General features: G+C 38.2%; 1 protein-coding gene across 12 annotated transcripts in view; it reads left to right on the forward strand.

Annotated features, from left to right (window-relative positions):
* KLF12 (KLF transcription factor 12) overlaps positions 1–20,119 on the forward strand; it is a 389,105-nt gene that overhangs the window by 265,595 nt on the left and 103,391 nt on the right. For all 12 annotated transcript variants that reach the window (XM_081127130.1, XM_081127126.1, XM_081127127.1 and 9 more), the window contains one exon: positions 17,080–17,215. In XM_081127130.1, the coding sequence (XP_080983256.1) occupies positions 17,080–17,215 (136 nt within the window). The remainder of the gene's footprint in view (positions 1–17,079; positions 17,216–20,119) is intronic.

The raw sequence follows: 20,119 nt of genomic DNA on the forward strand, positions 1-20,119 counted from the left end.
AATAGGCTCAAACAGCTCTTCAGTCCTTGGAGATAATACTTTATTACAGCATAATAATTGCTTTCGAAATCATGACCATTAGTAATGACAGAAAGGGTAAATTATGTCAGTCTATTTGAGGCAAACAACAAAGTATGTAATCAATCTTATAAAGAGATTTATTAAATATCATTTCAATAAGTAACCTGTTTTGAATCCTCTATGTCCTTCCTGCTTTATATACATTATCTTTAAATCTTACATATGTAAGACTTAGTGTACAGGAATTACTGCCTGTCTCTCACAGATAAGAAAACTGAGACTCATGTAACTTCCTCTACTCTTTAGAAGGTCACACGTATTAGTGGTAGAGTCTTGAATAAAATCAAAACCTTTTCATACTCTCAAGCCATTTTACTACACTTGGTCTTGATGCTTAAAGAGATATGCCTTCGTTTTCTAGAGAATTTGTCAATATTAAATAGCCCAATTCCCTCAATAAGGTACATTGTATTTTTTAATCGTTTTATTTTTTGTGAAGGCTAAAATTTGCTATATATGAAATCTACTATATACAGGGTGGGGTAAAAGTAGGTTTACGGATGTTCCTATGGAAAATAATATAATAAATGATACAAGAATAAATTTTCATGTACTCATAACTGTAAGCCTACTTTTGCTCCACACTGTACATAAAATCACACACACATATATTTATATATGAATTGCAGAAAGTAATTTCATGTTGCTAAATATTGGCATTATGGCACCATGTTATGTATTTCCATTTCTCCAGCGTCTCACAGCATTAAAAACAACAACCTGGAGCTATAGGCTAACATTTCTAGGTTTAGAGAAATTTTGTCAAAGTGTGGTTCACTGAATTTCAGAGATCGACATCTGTGTCATTTTTAGACATATGTGGTCCCTGCCTGGAGCTCTCCTGAGCAGGGAATTGGTTAGACAGACATGTACAACAGACGTGCCTGTTCAGTCTTGCCTTGTTCTGGCGGTGATTATTTTCTGAAAAACGGAGGAAAACACAAAATAAAAATACAGCCAGCATTTATTATTAGTTATAATTACATTTCTTTTTCTTAGATTAATGAGTTCAATAAAATTCTGAGCACTAGCCAATAGCTAATAATCATTATAACACTACAGTTTTTGAATTATCCTAGCTGATAAAGCAGATGTTCTGAAATGCCTTTTTCAAAATTGGAAGATAAATTCCATAAAATGTGTATTTGGTTACAGAGAATAGCTTCATAGTAAGATCTGATATTTCCCAGTTTTTACTTCAGTTGTTCTTCTGTCTTGTATAGTATGTTTTCTGTTTTTGTCGTTTCCTTACTATTTTATTATGTTTATCCAAGGGTAGAGGACCTTGTATGCTGTCCATAATTGATTGGTATCATGTGTGGTAGCAAGAATTTTCCAACCCATTCTCCAAGTCATGGTTATAACGGAACATAATCCACTTATCATCTAAATACTGAGCGCTGCTTAAGTGGCATTGCTGTGCCTGTTGGTGTAATCTGCGCTGAGTACAACCTCCGGTTATGTCCACTTTGCCACTATGACAGCTATTAAGAGGCTCATGTCTTTCCTTCTTTGACTAATTGTGATCATTTTCTATGTTAATCACCATAATAAGCCCTTTATATTGAAAAGTAAACCACCTTTCAACTATAACTTAAACTAGTTTTTAACTATATAATTTTATATGATCCGATTTAAGTGAAAGATTACAGCTTTTGCAGTTTACAATGCTAAATAAGCTACTGAATGGCTTATGGCTGTTTTTCAGTGTTGTGCACTGTTTTTAATTATGATTAACATTGAAAAATAGAGTCATTTTTACCAACAGCAAGAGTAAACTATCAAAGATTCAGATTCTACTTGTTAAAATTACTTATCCCATACCTTAGCCCAGAGAAGATACAAGGAATTTCAGCCGTTATTATTACCATTCAGCCAGTGGGTAGTTTATTTAGAGAGGCCTTGCATCTTTGTAAGGTGCAGGATGCAGTGACCATCTCATATCTGGGTGTGTTAAAATGTGCTCAGAGAAAAACTCGGTATTGTACCTTATTTATGTGTGATATATAAATATAAACAAAAACACATGAACACACCCAGAGACATAGTATATTCATATTTTTTTAAATGCCACCTAGCTCTTGGCCGGGTGGCTCAGTTCATTGGAGCATCTTCCCATACACCAGAAGGCTGAGGGTTTGGTTCCCGGGCAGGGCGTAGGTCTAGGCGGCGGGTTCTGTCCCTGGTTGGGGCACATACGGGAGCCAGCTGATCGATGCTTCTCACATCGGTGTCTCTCTTTCTTTCTTTACCCCTCTCTCTCTCTCTCTCAAATTAATAAAAACATATCCATGGGTGAGGATTTAAAAAAATACCACCTGGAAACTGTTATACTTTATAAAGTAAATGAAGTTAGTTGACTTATTATAAACTTATTGAATTTCGTTCCCCATGTTATACCACTTAAAGGGCAAAAATTCTTCATGATTATTATTTAAATGAATGTGATTATAGCACCAATTTATTTTATTTCTTCCTTTCTTATTCCTTTATCAAAACTAAATACAGTTTGCACTTACAGATTAAAAACATTAAGCATTTTATTTTTAAAAATATATTTAAGCACCGTTTTCTTAACTGCTCGTCTTACCCAGGAATTGGCCAGTGCATTTCTTTCCACTCATTTACTCATTTGAATAACGCACACTTACGATTCTACCTCATGAGCAGTGTGTAGACCGCGCTCACAAGAAGCTCATAGGTAATTGAATAAATGAACTAAACGACCATAGTGAGAGGAGGTCTGTAATTCGGATATGCGTAGACCCACAGAGGTAGGCCACGGGGGAAGGCGCTGAGCCCAGTGGTTGGGAGGGGTTGGTTCTGACGGCAGGGGAAGGGTGTTTCTCAGGAAGAAAGGTGGTTTCTTCATATCTACATGGATAATGAAGTTGCGCTATCCATGTTGATATGAAGAAGGAAAGGCAATTTTAAAAGATGCAGAGTCCTTGAAATACTAAAGGGCATAGTGCATCCTGGTAGATACTAGATTATACAAATAGATAGGTCGGCTTGGTTGACATAAAGGGTGTTTATAGGAAATGGAAATGAGGCTCCAGGGATATTCAGGAATCTGGTCATCAAAAGTCTTATACACCAAGCTAAGGGGTCTATATTGATTGAAAGCTACAAGGAGAAACAGGAAGCTTGAAAGCAGGGGGAGTAATGTGGTAACATTTAAATCTGTGAAGGACTGAATATAGTGAAAATAAAGGGAGTAAAGGTAGGAGGCTATTTTAGGAAACCAGGTGAGAATCCTGAAGGCCTGTGCAGAGAGGCGCAGGATGAATGGAAATCTGATGGACAAAACTTATTGCCCAAATAGATGTCAAAGATGAAGGAAAAAAAATAAGTGTAGGCTGGTCCTTGTTTCAGCAAATGAAACACATTGAGAAAGTTCTATGGAGAATATACAAATTGAAGAGTCACACTGAGAATTTTACCGAGAAAACAACACAAAGTGGAAAAGTTGACAAAACATGAAGGAAAAGTTAAGAGACATCACTTAAAGTGTTCCAAAATTTATCTAAAAGGACTTCTATAAAATAAGAATAGATAGAATGCAATATTCAGAGAAGTATATGGGAATTTTGAAAAATTAAGGGAAGTCATGAATCTTAGAGTGTACACAAATATGTAAAAATAAATCCACATCAAGACATAGCAGTGAAATTGTCAAGCATGATTCATAAAGAAAATATCAAAGGCTTATCTACAAAGGAATTAAAGAATGACGAAGACTGTTAACAACAAGAAATGCCAGAAAGGAATGCAGTAGACCAGCGATTTTCAACCCGTGTGCAAGAAGCACACTGTGCCGCTTGCTGCAAGAGTATTTAAATCATGCGATACCTCACTATTTAGTCGGGGCACTGACCTCTTCAACAGCCAACAAATAGCCATCTAGTGTGAATGAATTAAAAATACACCTTTTTTTGTCAGGTGGGCAAAAAATATGTTTTGGTATGCTGCAGAATTTTACTAATTAGTTTGTGTGCCATGAGATGAAAAAGGTTGAAAATCGCTGCAGTGGACTCTTCAAAGACCTGAGGGCTCCTTGAATTCTGTTCTCAGCTAAAGAAAATTCAGTTGACAGGACAATTTTTTAAAATTCAGACACAAATAGGCTAAGAGTTTATCACCCACACGAATTTGCTGAAAGAAGTAAAGGATACATTCATTTTTGAAAGAAGTGAAAGAGCCAAAAGGAAAGGGGAGTGTAGAACTGGATTTTGAAATATAGATAAATATTTGCATAAAGAGAGAAATTTTAATTAACTCTTGACATTACAACATGAGCCAAATTTCTAGACTATAAGGAAAAAGAACATGGGGAAGGTGGGAATGTTCACTGAGTAGTTCTAGCATTACTGAATCCTTCTTGTGTTTTGGAGGAGACTAGATACACAAAAATGACTTTAGAAAAAATTTAAAGTCTAGCCATATTAAGCCTTATAACAATGTGGGGAAATGGGCATGTTCATACCTCAGTGGGAGTGTTAATTGATTCAGCCGCTTTGGAGAGCAATTAGGCAATATCTAATAAAACTGATGATCTGCATACCCCATAATTATATTACCAGGCATAGACTATGAGGAAACGTGCAATAGTTTTTCTAACAGTGTATATTGTGAGCAACTTAATTTCCCATCATTATAAGAATAGATAAATAATGGTGGCCCACTTACAAAGTGAAATATTATACAACAGTCAGAGTAAAAGAGTATAAAACCTCAAATGTAATGTTAAGTGAAGGGAACATAAAATATGTTATAGAATATGATTGTTGTTAAATACAGTTTCTAAAAGAGCAAAACTATAATGGTGGTTATTCACTGACACATATGTAGTTAAAGCATGAAAACTTGCATATGAAGGGTATACACCAGGATACTATGAAAGAGAGAAACAAAATAGGAAAAAATACAAATGACTATTTCTGTGATATTTTACTTTTTTAATGATCTGAAAGAACTACAGCAAATGTTAAGGTTATTTTAATCTTTTGGGAGAATAAATAGGTGGTGATCATATGCATGTTTGGAATTTCTTAAGTTAGGATGACTTGAATTTTATAAGCAGATTTGTAAAAGCAAATGCTGGCTCATATGTTCAATGGCTCTTCATATTTCGTCTTTTGCATATAGGATTGTTGGGTGTGAGATACACAGGGAAGAAGCAATTTGCAGGATTTGGGGTAGTTGAAGGAGAAACAGGACTAGAAATCCCGACTTACTTAATGGTTGGTGTGAATATGGTGGACACAGAGAAGAAGTGCTTCACTGCATATGAACATGCATGGACTGGATGAGTCAGCAGGGCCTCCCGGTCCCAGCATGGTCTTGGGGACAACCAGTGCTTTGTGCTGAGGGGACTTGCCAGCGTTAGTTAAGGAAATTGGGTAGATGATGCTCAGAATGCTTTTTAGTAGCACATTATAAGTTTCAGAAGTTATCCAGTTTCAGAAGTTATCCAAACATAAATATTACCGATTTTTACCAATAAAAATTTTGTCTTTGTTATTATGTTCAAAGGAAACAGACTGTCAAACATTTGTGTTTAACACCTAAACATACTGACCTCAATCATTATACAACCTACCAGATCTTCGCCTAAGAAAGCCAAGACCTCACCCTCCATCATAGCCCTTATATCTTCTCCAGGAACTCAGAGAACCCAGATGGGCTTTCATAAAGAAGTTAGTGTAGCCCTGGCTGGTGTGGCTCAGTGGTTAGAGTATCAGCCCTGCACACTGAAGGGTCTCAGGTTTGATTCCCAATCAAGGGCACATACCTGGGTTGCAGGTTTGATCTCCAGCCACAGTTGGGGTGCATTTGGGAAGCAACCAGTCGATGTATCTCTCTCACATTGATATTTCTCTCTCTCTCACAACCCCCTCCCTTCCACTCTCTAAATATCAGTGGGGAAAAAATATCCTCTGGTGAGGATTAACAATAACAAAAAAAAAAGTTAATATAAACCCAGTTTAAAGTTAGGAAAGCAAAATAGACTAGTGTGTACCTTTCTGCCCCCTCCCAATATAGCATACATTATAGCTGTGTTCTCAAAATACTTGTTTACCCCGGCTTGTCTTCTAGGCGGAATTACAACTTTATCTTGTTCAAGAGTCCTTTCTGGAGACAATGCCTCCCGCCTGTATGGGCTGCTTCCCTAACCACGTCACAGGCTCAGGAATGGGTCTGAGTAAATGAGCCCTAATGTAGTGGTTGTACCTGAGGCCAAAGAAGGTCATAACTCCATTTACAGATGTTAGGAATCTCTGGCTTTCTCAGAGACTAGATAATCTATCATTTCAAGGTAGGGTTTTTATCATATTATCAAAATAGTATCTATAAAAACAAACCAAAATACCTAGAGTACATGCTTCTCAGGGATTGATAGGAATTAATAGAATTGTCCTTTCTAATAAAAACATACCATTCATAGAACTGATGTGGGAAACACCTGAAAATCCAGTTTTACAGAGCAATTTTTTTTCTCACACATGAACACCCACATCCTTCCACCTAGACTGAAACAGAAGAAAAAAATGTAGCAATACTTGCTTTTTGGCCCAAAGATATTTACAGGTCAGTTTTGAAAAGCTGTTCAGCAAAAGATAGGACGATGCTATGCAGTGCACTGGAAAGAGAAGAGGCGGCTGCTGTGTTTCCCTCGTAAAGACAAGTTGTATTCCAGAATTTCAGCACAGTGGACCCATTCACAGATATAACATCTTTCTGCTTTTCACAGGTGTCCCAGACGTCTCTTAGGTTGTGCTTATATTTTCCTAAGTTCCATGTTGGAGTCACATGAACACACAGCGCGTCAGTTCATGAGTGAGCCTCCCCAGCTGCAGGACTCATCTCAGGGGTGCTCTGTGCTCTGCTTGTGGCCCACACAGTAACTTCTGTAAATTGTAGGCGAGGGGTAAGGTGTGTGTGCGTATGGTGTGTGTAAATTACCAATCAAATGAGAAAGTAAACTTCCATAAAATTTTTAAAATGTGATGTGAGGATGTGTACAAGAAATATATAACTCAATAGAAATGTGCTATGGGGTGTGGGGACAAGTGTGCCCATCCCTGAAGCCAAGGGAGGAGAGTTTTAAGAGTCCAGAGGTGAAAATGAAGGGGGGTAACAATCTTGAAAGCTATAGAGAAACCCAAAAGCATGCATAAATAATTCACAAATATGAGGATTGTAGATGGTTTTAGAATATAGCTTCAAGAATTCAAAGGGTCTATTGTATGTCTAAGAGGACAAACTACATCTCAATTACATGTTAGGAAGTACTTTTAGTCTAGCAGGTTTAAGTATAAACGAGGCACAGAGAGCAAAGCTATCTGAAGAGGGGTGGAGGGCAACAGCAACACTGATTGTAAATGTGCCACAGGAGTTCCTCATGCCTATTTTTTACGAACCTTTTTACATTTAAACTAGCAAAGAACCTTTCTACGGTCAGTTACTTATGTGCCAACTAACTGTACACAGCATAGCTGATATAGAAACAGCTGTTAAGTCCAAGGTAGACTTTCTGCCCATTCCTAAATATTTCTTATATCTAAATCATAGGAGATGAGGACCATGATTCAGTGGCACTTAAAATTATTATATTTTAAAAAAGATAGAGGCTGAGATAACAAATTAAAAAAAAGAAACAGTAGAAAAGGAAATCACAAGTTACCGTATGTACGCAATGAAATATGGAATTTGTAGTTAAGTTGTAAAGAACTGTATAGGTACATGATGGTATTGTCTTGACTAAATTTTGTTATTTATCATCACTTTCATCCTTGTCAGTTGGGCTTTTCCTCCCTACCGGACTAAAACTGAATTACTTGGGGTGCGGGGAGACATTTGGAAGTTATCTGTAGGGAGGATGCACCACCTTGGCCTTTGCTTCCAGCTCTCTGGAAGTTCAGAGGAAGATCTGAAGGCTGCACATTCAAGAACATGTAACTGTAGTTTGCCATAGAACCAAAAGGTTCGCGTGGGGGGCGGAATTGTTACAGCAAATCTCATTCTGTTCCTTGAACCATTCCATCTCACCTCGGCCACAAGCCAGGAAATGCAGGTAGAGCAGAAGAACCAGCTAAGTGAAATAAAGAGTAAGAGGGCCATCGATTAAGGCCTAAAATCTTCCCCGTGCATTACAGGTGGAAATTAGTTCAGTGATCTCCTTATTCCCATATGTACTCACCAGAAAATCACTTTATTATTAAGTATTTTAAGTCATCTCTGCCTAAAGTGGATTCAGTTTTGAGTAAATCAATTGGAGCTGGTTGGCTAGGGTTTTGAGCAGCCGTAATGAACTGACAAAATGGGAAGGCATGGAGAATAGTAGTGTCCTGTTGTCTCAGAGGGCTCCTGGAGTTCAGGACTCTTGGCCGACTCCGGAGAGTTATATGAGGTTACCAAGCATAGTGTAGAAGTCCACTTATTAATGGAAACTTATGAACTCTTTAATCACAAAAGCCTTTTGTGTTTGAAGACATAGTTCCAGCGAACACAAGACAGTGGCAAATCTGTATTCATTTTCCTTTTACAAATAAGAAAAGTAGTTTTAGTTATGGTTCTTTAGACAAATGAAATCCTTGTAGCTGCTGTGATAATCTCAACAAACATTAATGTTTAAGCTATATTTTTAAATGACTGAATTACTTTGTTACAGTTTCTAAGCAGTAACTCATTATAGAAATGGTGGTATGTTGAAGTATTTAAAACATTTTCCTGAAAGGAAAGAAAAGTCTGTTCAATGTAATTTAGCTAAAAAGTGAATAGAAATTATGAACATTTCATTCCCATGTCATCCCATGGCCTATTCAAACTAAAAATATAATTATCTAAGACTTTGCAGAGTAATAGAAATGTAATAATTGTGACTTTCCACACCAAATGCTAATATTAGACTATAAGCCAGAATGTAGTTTTTAAAATAAAATGTGAAGTAGATATTTTTATGATATTGCAGAATCTTTTCCCAACTGGAAACCACTAAAATCATTTTAAGTAGAGGCCCGCGTTTATTGCCATCATTTTTGTCAATAAATATCACATTTTACTGTGTACAAGGGAGTATAATTGATATGGTCTCTCCTCTCAAGGAGTAGACAGAATAATAAGGGATGTGTAAAATAAGTATATGTTTAAGTATAATTCAAAATGGAAAGTGCAAGAGTGCCTTAATATATATATACATATACACATATATATACATACACGTATATACATATATATAGTCAAAATATGGGTATTTTTTTGAAAAGCAGAGATTGTGTTTTGTTAGAAAATGAAAAGAAGGTTCTTGACCAAGGTATCATTTTGTAGGAAGGGTGGATTTTTGTTGACCAAATTGCAGGTGGAAGGGAAAGCAGATCCAGCTGGATTAAGGGGCCTTGGCGATAAGATGCATAAGAGTTCCGAATGAAAAATGAATCGTGGGATGGTTGGGGAGGGACGTTGAACCTTATTTGTTGGATGGTGGGAAAAATTCAAGGTTTTCAAATAAGGAATTTTTTAAGGAAAGTCTTGCTTTCATTCAATTACTGGAGGAATCCTGTATGGGATGAATGTTTGCAATAGTCCTTTGACGAAGTTCATAAAGAAGCAGTATGAAAAGAAAGGAAGAGCCTTCAGAAAAACTGTGGGGTAAAAGCAATAACAACTAGCAGCCGATTTAATAAGGGGGACAAACAAAATGAATGAGAGTTGAGCGTGGGTTACCGGGAGAAGGGTGGGTGTATGAACTGAGACTTGAGAGAGGAACAGGACTCAGGTTTGAAATGACTTTTGGACTTTCAGGTGGAGAAGGGTGTGGGAAATCGGAAACTGGAGTGTATGGGGGCGGTGAGAGCTGGGAATGGGGGTTGGGCATTCATCTCTGAGGCAGTAACTGAAATTGTAGAAATTGTGGCACTGTGTAGAATTTCTGAGAAGCTCACCAATAGAGGCAAAAAGAGGAAGGTAAATAGTGGAACCTGAAGGAGGAAACTAAGATTTAGGTGTATGCAGAGAGAAGAGATGAAGATAAAAGGGAGGGAGGGGAAGAGAGAGGAAGGGAGGGGGAGAGAGAGAGAAACCCAAGAGAATTTAATGTACAACAAAGTCCCCAAATGCTTTCTCTAAGTAGGGGAGGGAAACCTTTTTTGCCAAGGGCTATTTGGATATTTATAACATCATTCGCAGGCCCTACAAAATTATCAACTTAAAAATTAGTTATGAAAAAAGCTCCTAGGTTTATTGAATGTCGAGCCCCGCCTGCGTTTGCCTTGGCAGGGCCAGAACAAATGATTTTGAGGACCGTATATGGCCTGCGGACCAGACATTCCCCACCCCTGCTCTAAAGGGTACAAAGCTAAGCCAAATAAGTCAGAAAAAGTAAAGAACCAAATGATTTCAGTCATATGTGGGATATAAAACTGAAAGCAACAAATGAACAAATAAGACAAACAAAATTCCATAGACACAGTCTGGCCAGTGTGGCTCAGGGATTGAGCATCGACCTAGGATCCAGCAGATCGCGGTTCGATTCGGGTCAGGGCACATGCCCGGGTTGCGGGCTCGATCCCCAGCAGGGGGCGTGCAGGAGGCAGCCGATCAATGACTCTCATCATTGATGTTTCTGTCTCTCCCTCTCCCTGAAATCAATAAAGACATGTTTAAAAAAAAAAAATTCGTAGACACAGACAACCGTATGGTGGGTACCAGAGGGAAAGGGGTGTGGGGAGCTTTAGTGAAGGGTAAAGGGGGTCAAATATACGGTTATGGAAGGAGATTTGACATTGGATGGTAAATGCACGATGCAATATACAGGTGTTGTATTACAAAATTGTACACTTGAAACCTCTATAATTTTATTAACCAATGTTGCCCCAATAAATTTAATAAAAAATAAATAAAAGGCCAAATGGTATTTTACGGCAAACATATGGTTTCTGTGACGACTACTCAACTCTGCCACTGTGGCACTAAAGCAGCTAGAAACAAAATGAATGAGTATGGTTGAATAAAACTTTATTTACAAAAACAGGTGGCAAGGCCAAAAGGTCTTAGTGCACCCATCACTGGAACCAGGGGAGGAGAAAGTTTTAAGAAGAGGCTGGAAGTGAAAATGAGAGATAACCCATTGTCTGTAGTGAGGTCCAGTGGCATTGTAACTGAGAAGTCGACCTTGTTCCAGGGAATTGTAGGGGTATTATGAGGTGTGTGGTTTTTTTTAAGATAACAGGAGCAGAAACCATTCCACTGTCAAGCGTGCCGATAGGAATTGGGGAAAAATGAATAAATTGCATATTATATCTACATAGTAGCAACATCAAAGATTTACATAACTGATTGCATTTTTAAGTCTCCATTTGGGGTTAGATCAATCACAGTTGCTACTATGAGGCATACAGTCTCATTAGCAGTAACCAAAGTAAAGAAAGTAAGAAACAGAGCAGAGTGGAAACATCAGTAAGCTGAATAGGACCCCGAAGAGCTGGCTGTAATCTCCGAATTCGCCATACTTTGAGTCGGGCTTTATTTACTTACGAATTTTTCTCTCATCATATGTGTTGATATGTTAGAAAAATCAGGCATATGTCTGAGCAACTGATATTCTGAAACGAAATGAGGTCAGAACATCAGTTACATCAATATATTATGAAGAGCATGCTTTATCGCCCTTCAGGTAATAGGAGTCCTGAGTTATTATATGTGCAGCCAGCTTGAGGTGACCAAAGAGAAAAAAGCTAGCACAGTTTTTAGAGAACATTAATATTAATGTCACTGGTGATTCTCATGCATGTCTGCAGCTGGATCTCCCCTGTGCTCCCCACCCATATAGCCAGGGTGATCCTTATCACGTGACATCATTCATGTCATTCTTGTGCTCAGTGCCCTCTGATGGCTTTGCTCTCTACGCAGAACAAAACTCGAAATCCCTACATTGTCACCAAGCCTTTCATACTCTGCATACCTCCTCTGTCTGTGCTCACGCACTTCTCTCCTCCTCTTCTCAGCTACAGGTACAGCCTCGTTGCAGGTCTTCAGCCACGTATAACCCGCCCCACTTCAGAGCCTTTGTACCCAGAGCCTGTTTACCACCACCACCCCACAGCCCAAAATAAACCATATACATAAGCCTTCCTCAGCTCCTTCAGGTCCTTGTTCAGGTGTCACCCTCTCCTTGAGGCCTCTGCAGACCACCCTTTGTAAAGTACCCACCTGCCTCTCAGCAGCCCGTTCCCACTTCCCTGTTACATTTTTCACCAAGGCACATACCTGACAGACTGTGTCTTTTTCTTATTTATCTGTTTGGTATCTGTCTCGTGCCAGTGTGGAAGCAGGAATTTTTATCCGCCTTCTTCCCTGCGTTCTCCCCAGCACCCCGTAGAGTGCTTGGTACCTCATAGGTGCCCAATAAATATCTGTTAACTGAATCCATAAATGAATGTTTGGATCAAGAGAAGTAGCAGTTTTATATACTATCCAGTATGCATTCTGTAGTGGTATTTTCCATTTTCCTAATTTGAATTAGTCCAGGAGAAGGGGAGGGATTTAGAAATAGTGTAATATAAGAGATGGTCGTAGAAGCACTAAATTTCCTGTCAGGGTTAAACAGAATGATGATTGACTGCTAAGTGCCAGGTAGGGTACTAAATGCTTTGCATATATTATCTCATTCACTCACCACAGCAGCCGTGGCAGGGGAACACGCGGGATAAGTGGTGGGAAATCAATTGCCCAAGGTCAGATGGCCGCAAGTGACGGCCAGAAGGCACACCCATGTTCTCTGAAGCCAGAGCCATGTTTCTATCCTAAAGAAACACTGTGACTATCCTTTTTGGAGCCATTCCTGCATCGGATGAGCTGGAGGAGGGCTCTTGTACTCGCCGATGCCGTGATGATCTGACTTCTCCCCCTGCACATTCCTCCCCCATGCACTCCCTTTCCCTTCTTCCCCTCCTTCTCCCACTGCCCTTCTTTCTCATAGAAAGCAGCAGCCCCCCTGGAAGCCAAGGCTTCTCTATCTGGGGCATGCTTCAGCCTTGGCAGGGCGAACAATGAGGGCATCTGTGGGTAGCAGGCAGCCTGTCAGTGGCTGAAGTGGGGAAAGAAAGGCTGCCAGCACTCCAGCCTCCGGCTGCCTCACACCCCTCAGGTCCATCTGTGTTCACCCCTCTCCCCTCCGGGCCTGGTGGGCGGGGGGGAAAGGGATTGAATGATTCCTTCTGTGATTCATTCTGGTCAGGAAAGGTTAACCTGTAAGTTTCACTGTATGTTCACAGATTGTTGTGTTGTACCCATTTAATATGGTGACTTAGGGAAAAACTTCCTTTCCTTTAAGAATAGCTGAATAGGCCAGTTTATTTCTAAGGTAGTTAGAAGAGCGTTGAGTCTTTTGACAGTGCCTAGGATGAGGTGGGGCAGGTGAGAATGCACGCTGGTGCCCCTGTGTCAGTGTCAGTCTGCTGTTCCTTGGGGGAAAAGTAAAGTGTAATTGTCTCATGGGAGTTGAGGAGAGGCAAAGGTGAAATGTAGCTTTGGGTAACCACATATCTGGGAAGATCCACCCAGATGAGTCTTCTGTCAACTCTGAGCTTGGGTGGAAAAGCTTTGTTGTTCTGAGCAGTAATGCCAGCCCATGGCCCCTTCTAGTAGAAGCTCGCCTGAGACACAGTCAAGGATCAAAGAAGATGCTTCCAAACCAAAGTACCTATAACTACATTCTGCATATTTTGACTTGAGAAGGAAGTAATGTAGGATATAATGCGTGGCTTTTCTTTTTCTTTTTTATATTAACTTCAGGTGTTGGAGGTCTGCAGTTGTCCTCCCAGGGATTTTGTCACATTGAATGAAGCTCACAGTGCTCTACAATATCTCCAACTCAGAGAAATGACACCTCCCCAGCAGTGAGCTTGCATCCCCCAAACCGTCTGATCCCTTTTCCCTTTAAGGGGAACAAAATCTCAAATGTAAATTCCTTTCAGATGCATATAGATCCTCTACTGCTCTCTTAGGGAGGTAGATATGTTTTTGGTTCTGGTGCTCAGGTTACTTTTCCATTTCTCTGAATGGATACCCCAGAGAATGGCTGCTTCCTAAATGAGCTGAGAAACTCAGACTAATGGAGGTGAACTAGGATAGATGTCCCCGTCCCACATTTAATAAAAGGAGAGTGGAATTATGCAAGTATGCAGATAAGCTAATCATCTGACCTAATCAGCAATGCAGATTTTTAAAAGCCTTTCTAATTACTTCCTCTACTTGGCTAAAGGTATGGGTAAAAAGTGTTTCTGAGCATAATGATAGCAGATGTATTTCATAATATTGATTGAAAATATTGGAAAGAAATCCTCAATTATAATGTTCCTAAAAAGTACATAAAAAATATATCATATTTAACATACTTTCAACTTCCATTGAAATATAAACATAGCATAATTTAGATGATCAACGCTCACACCAGTTATTTGGAGTCTTTTGTATAGCTAGATTTAAACTTTCAGAGTCAGGTTGCCTATTGGTTAATTGCCTGTGCCTTCCTTGAGTTGTATTACTTAGCTATGAGAACTCTAGTTGTCTTGGACAGACTAGACCACCAGAATATTCCCTTTTCTTTAGCTATTTGTTAACATGGTATCTTGGCAAAGGAGTCTTAGTGCATCGTGTTTCAACAACTTTAAATGTTAAATTGTTGACATTTACAGGCATATGTAACACCACACAGTATGTGATTTGGAAGCCTAGATAGATCTGTTACTCATTTTCTTGGCTGAATTTGAGTAGTTATGAATGATTGTTAACTGAATCATTCTATAACAGATTCTCCCAAAAGAAACTATCTATGAATTTCTGGTTGAAATGCCTGTATCATCCCTGTGACCTGTGCTACATAAGTGCTGGTTGTTCACCTTTACCTTACTTTCCATGAGCTGTTCAGTATCTTTGCGGTACATTCTGTTTAATATAAGTTATCCTGAGCCAGTTTCTGTTGCTTGCTGCCAAGATAAATCTTAACTGATACGGTGCCTGCAGTGCCTTTGGAGTGACTGAATGCTTAAGTAGCTCTCTGTTATCAGATGGTTGGGGAATCGGTTCCTTCCACAAAAGTTTCTCCAACTTCCCTCTTCCTAGGAAAACTTCTCTAGAGATCAAACAGAAAAGTCTTTTTGTCCCTCTATGTGTGGGACAAAGAAAATATTCAAAAACTCTTTAATGAGTGTCACTCCCTAATTCCTGGCATTTGAGGAAGTGAATGCTGTATTTGAGGAATTGGTGAAGGCTGAGTCACATGACCCTGAATTGTTTTATTTGAGGGCCAGAAAATATGGATAATCCAATATATGGTTTAATGTCTTTGCTAGTGACTGAAACTAGAGCATAGTTTATGTTGATTGAAAGTCATAAGATGTAATACCTTTCTGTATCCAGACTCTTAAATCTCTAGCTCAGAGTTCCTAAGCCTGGCACTCTTGACATTTTAGACTGGTTACTTCTTTGTCATGGGGGACCGACTGTCCTGTGCATTGTGGGATGTCTAGGAGTATCATTGAAGATGCCAGTAACATCTCCCTCCCCTCAAGTTGTCACAAATTAGAATGTCTCCAGACATTGACAAATGTGTCCTTGGGGGGCAAATTTGCCCTTGTTTGAGGACCACTGGTTTAGGTTATTTCAGTTATTTTCTCTTTAAGTTAACTAACAATTATCAAGCACTTTCATTGTTCAGATTAGATTTTAATATTTATATACTACAGGAATAATATGTGGCAGATACAGTAGTGCACTTGGTTCGACAGATATAAGTTCCTTCCTAACCAAGGTTAGTTACAAACATGTTGAAACTCTCTAAGTATAGTTTTTCTATTCATATGTAAACGTTAGGTAGAATTATAAAAAGTTGTCAGTTTGTGGGTAAAAAAAGGGTGACATACTAGCATTTCCCTGAAGTTCTACCTAATGCATGATACACAGTAAGAAAAAAAATTATTTGAGAAAAAAATGAAATTGTAAATGTACCCAGTTGTCATTGTAATCATGATTTGAAGTAGACTTACTTTTTTTGTAAGTAGTGGTGGTTTTAGAAATGTTATGTGGGCAGGTTTGAGGAGCAGCGACCTGGCTGCAGCTGGCTGGTGTTGTACCATGTATTCTAGCAATGCAGTTGTGCAGCTAGTCCAGTACTTCTAATTTAGAAGGTGTGTGTATTTTGTGCTTGAGGTGAGAGCTGATAGAAATCCTATACAGTGGTTATTAAAGCTGTTCATAGAGAGAAGGAGGTGGAAATGAAATCTAATTTTTAAAAATATAATTTAAGGTATAAAATGTTGACTGTAATCCTCTCATTTGAAAGGATCTGATGGTCCCGGTCAACAGGGCTCAAATCATCGGACTGTTTCTTGCTTTGGCAAGTTCACAGTGAGAGGAAAATTACATCTGGAAATGCCCTTTGAAAAATGAAATCAGGATGGAGATGAAGAGCACATATAAACACATAATTAAAATGCTACTACTACTTCTGTCATTTTTCTACATTCAGATCACAGTAATAAACTGCAAGATAATCAATCATTCACTGAAGTGTGAAAAATACCTAAAACTGTATTTGAGTCTTGCAAACCTTGTTCTTCTTTCAGCTTGTTATGAGGGCTGTAAACAAGGGCAGAACCAAGGAGAAGCCAGAGGGTCAAACACTAATTTAGGAGCCACCTAATCAGCTTCTGACCACTCAGGAGTAGATAATATCATGAATTTTATAGTTTCTATTCCATAATCATACCCTGAAACTATTGAGAGCTGATGGAGGTTTTGTAAATCAAATGAACAAGAAAAAAGAGTTAGTGAGTCTCAGTACAAAGAATACATTGCTTTCACTAATTCCTGGGATTTCTAAAGAATTCCATGTGTGTGATATACACAGAAGAGACCTTCCATGCTTGATGTTGGTCCAGGACAAGGTTAACTTTCTGCACACTAATTTTAATTCATATATATGCCTTTTTTCCCCAGCACAAATGGACCCCCGAGGCCTATCTCCCAGACAAAGTAAAAGTGACAGTGATGATGATGACCTGCCAAATGTGACCTTAGATAGCGTTAATGAAACTGGATCCACGGCCCTTTCCATAGCCAGAGCAGTTCAAGAGTAAGTATCACATTCTCAGGATGAAATAAGAATTGCCAAGGTGTTCAATGGATAATGGAAATAGCGGCATCTCCTGTTCCCCAGACATGTCATTCTAGCCCTGAACTGGCACACGTGTCCACATCTTTCCATTCAGCCTTATGTTCTCTGGAAGGAGATTAGGGGAGAGCCTGGAGTGGTTTACACAATTGAAAATATGTGTTTTGATTAGAAATAAGACTTCTGTGCATCTTTTCTGATACCTCCTGCCTCTTCTCCTTAACTCTGAAAAAAAATTGTTCATTTTGAATGTCACTATCCAATTATCATCATCATTGTTATTATTTATATGCAGCAGTCAAGAGAAATAAATATTGCAAGTGTTATTATTTTATTTTGATAGGAAAATACAGAATAGTTCTTTTGAAATTGTAGATTTGGAGGACAATCTGTTACCACTTTGAAAAATCAGAAACATATGTGATGTTAAAAAGGATCTTTTCTTTTTCCTTTTGTCCAGATAATAGGGTTAGATTTCAGCCCTTGTTTATTGAAAACAGCTGATTGTATATCATTGTCAGTTCTGGATTTAGAATTGAACCTGTGACTGATCCATCTATATTTTTTCCTCTAGAATAATTTTTAATAACATAATCTTGAGGGTGAGGATTTAAATAGCACTGTTATCGCTGACATGTTAATTAACCGCTTACTCAGAATGATTTTAGTTACTTCCCATATATTAATTCATTTTTCCCCAAATATTAACTAAGTACCTATACTCTGTTCCACATATTAAGCCTTGAAATTAAAAGAAAAATTGGTCTAACATTTTAGAAATTAAAATATATATGTGTGTGTGTGTATAAAATGAGTAGTATATCTATGTAATACGTATGACTTATTTACATTATACATGTGTGTGTATACACACAAATATATATGATATATTAGAGGAAACCAAGATATAGTGGATCTAAAATGAATTTAGAGTCAAACTTGGATTCAGATTCACATTCAAGCTCTTAATAACTGTGAGATTTTTGGCAAGTTATTTAACCCCTCAAGAGACGTTTCATCATCTGTAGCGAGAACGTCAGAACACTTAGCTTACAGGAGGACTGTGCAAGGGTAGGATACAGTCACAAGGCATGCAGAGCAGATCACGGCGTTTGAGCACAGGGGCTTGGCTGAATGGTAGGAGTAGTAGTATAATTCGAGGTGGCAGTAATAGTAGTAGTGTGTAGTATACGACAGCCAGGAAATACGAATGTCACAAGTACCATTATTCTAATTGTACAAATGAAGACACCGAGGATCAGAGAATTTAAATCCAAAGTCACATAATAAATGGTAACAAGTCACATTTATTATGTGACTCGTCCAAAGTCTCATAATAAGTGGTAACAGGACAAAGGTTTGGACTTCTGCCTCCAAAAACCGATTTTTTCTAGAAGTTCTTATCATGTCTGTTTGTGTAATAGTCTTCCACTTGAACAATTTATAAAAACCTTTTTTCAAATTTGTTCAAATAACTAGTTGTAGTAACCGAGTTTCTCCAAAGCAAGGGTCAACTTGAATCAGGGTAGGCATTGCACAGAGGGGTTAGTGAAGTTGTATGTAAAGTGGTGGCAAGACAGGTCACCTCAGCACTAGGCCAGTGATCGGCACGGCAATCATGGATTTGTGTGAGCGAAATCTTACGTCAAAGATCCCATGTTCTCGTCTGTGCATTAGACCAGATGACGACAAGTTTCAGTTCTGAGATGGATAACAAATTTCATAGACAATTTAATCACACTGTTGTCCTGCACCATATATGTAGTCTGTGTGTGTGTGCTTATAGATATGTGTGTGTTTCTTTTCATTCAAACTTTCAAGTTTAGAACTGTGATTACTAAAATCTAAATTATGCTTATTCCTTTGGGGCTTAAGTAGCAAGTAATGGTATTAACTTCTTAAATATAGTCATTTCTGTGCTTCTAATATTATGTGTTTATAATATACTATATGTTGATGTGAAACTTTTTTTAGAGTTTTTCAGTGTTCCATCATTTATTTACTTTTTATTTTTTATTGAGCTTATTGGGGTGATAATGTGAAACTTTTAATAACCTTAGAAACTGGAACTTCATTTTCAACATAACCTCTTTGATTTGCTCTGAAAACATTTTCAAGCCACAGTATTTAGTATAACTGTGCCTATGCTTGGCTTTATTATTGCAACAAAAGTTGCCTGTGTACCTAGGGAAATGCCAGATTCATTATTCATGTAAGTGTTTTCATTAAACGATTAGTAAAGAATACTGAGCTGTCACCTGGGAAGCCCTAGAATGCCAGGACCCATCAATAGTTAATTAACCATCACTCAAGACTAAGTATGTGTGTGTCAACACTGGGAAGTTCAAAGATACAATCAGATGAAACAAAAAGAATGTTTTCAGAGACCTTTTCAATATAGGTGTATTTCAAAACTTACAATAATATATTGAGAAAAATTTTGTTCTGGGACAAATAAATCTATAATCCTTCCTCGAGAATTAAAAAGTAAAAACTGTGCCGAGGTTCACCCCAAGCTAACTTTCAATGTATACCACTGTGGCATGCCATTCTGATCTTCTATTCTTTAATGCACATCTCTGTTTCATTATCAGTTTCTCTTTTCCTCTTTTTCTGTTTGCCATCGAATCCTGATAACTTCTGTGAACTCATAAGCTGTCAAATAAACAAAACATTCTAGTATACTATGCTCAATAAATTAATGCAGTAAATAATAAAAGAATAAAATAACAGCTTGGCATGGTCAAGATGAGAGGATTTCTAAAGACTTCTTTGGATCTATATCCTGCCCTTGCAGAACTTTGCTGAAAGAGTTAGGTTGAGAAGAATGTATGCAGGTAGAGAGGTGATGAAATCAGAGATTTA

The sequence above is a fragment of the Miniopterus schreibersii genome (genome assembly GCF_964146895.1).
Source record: "Miniopterus schreibersii genome assembly, chromosome: 2".
Classification (NCBI taxonomy): domain Eukaryota; kingdom Metazoa; phylum Chordata; class Mammalia; order Chiroptera; family Miniopteridae; genus Miniopterus; species Miniopterus schreibersii.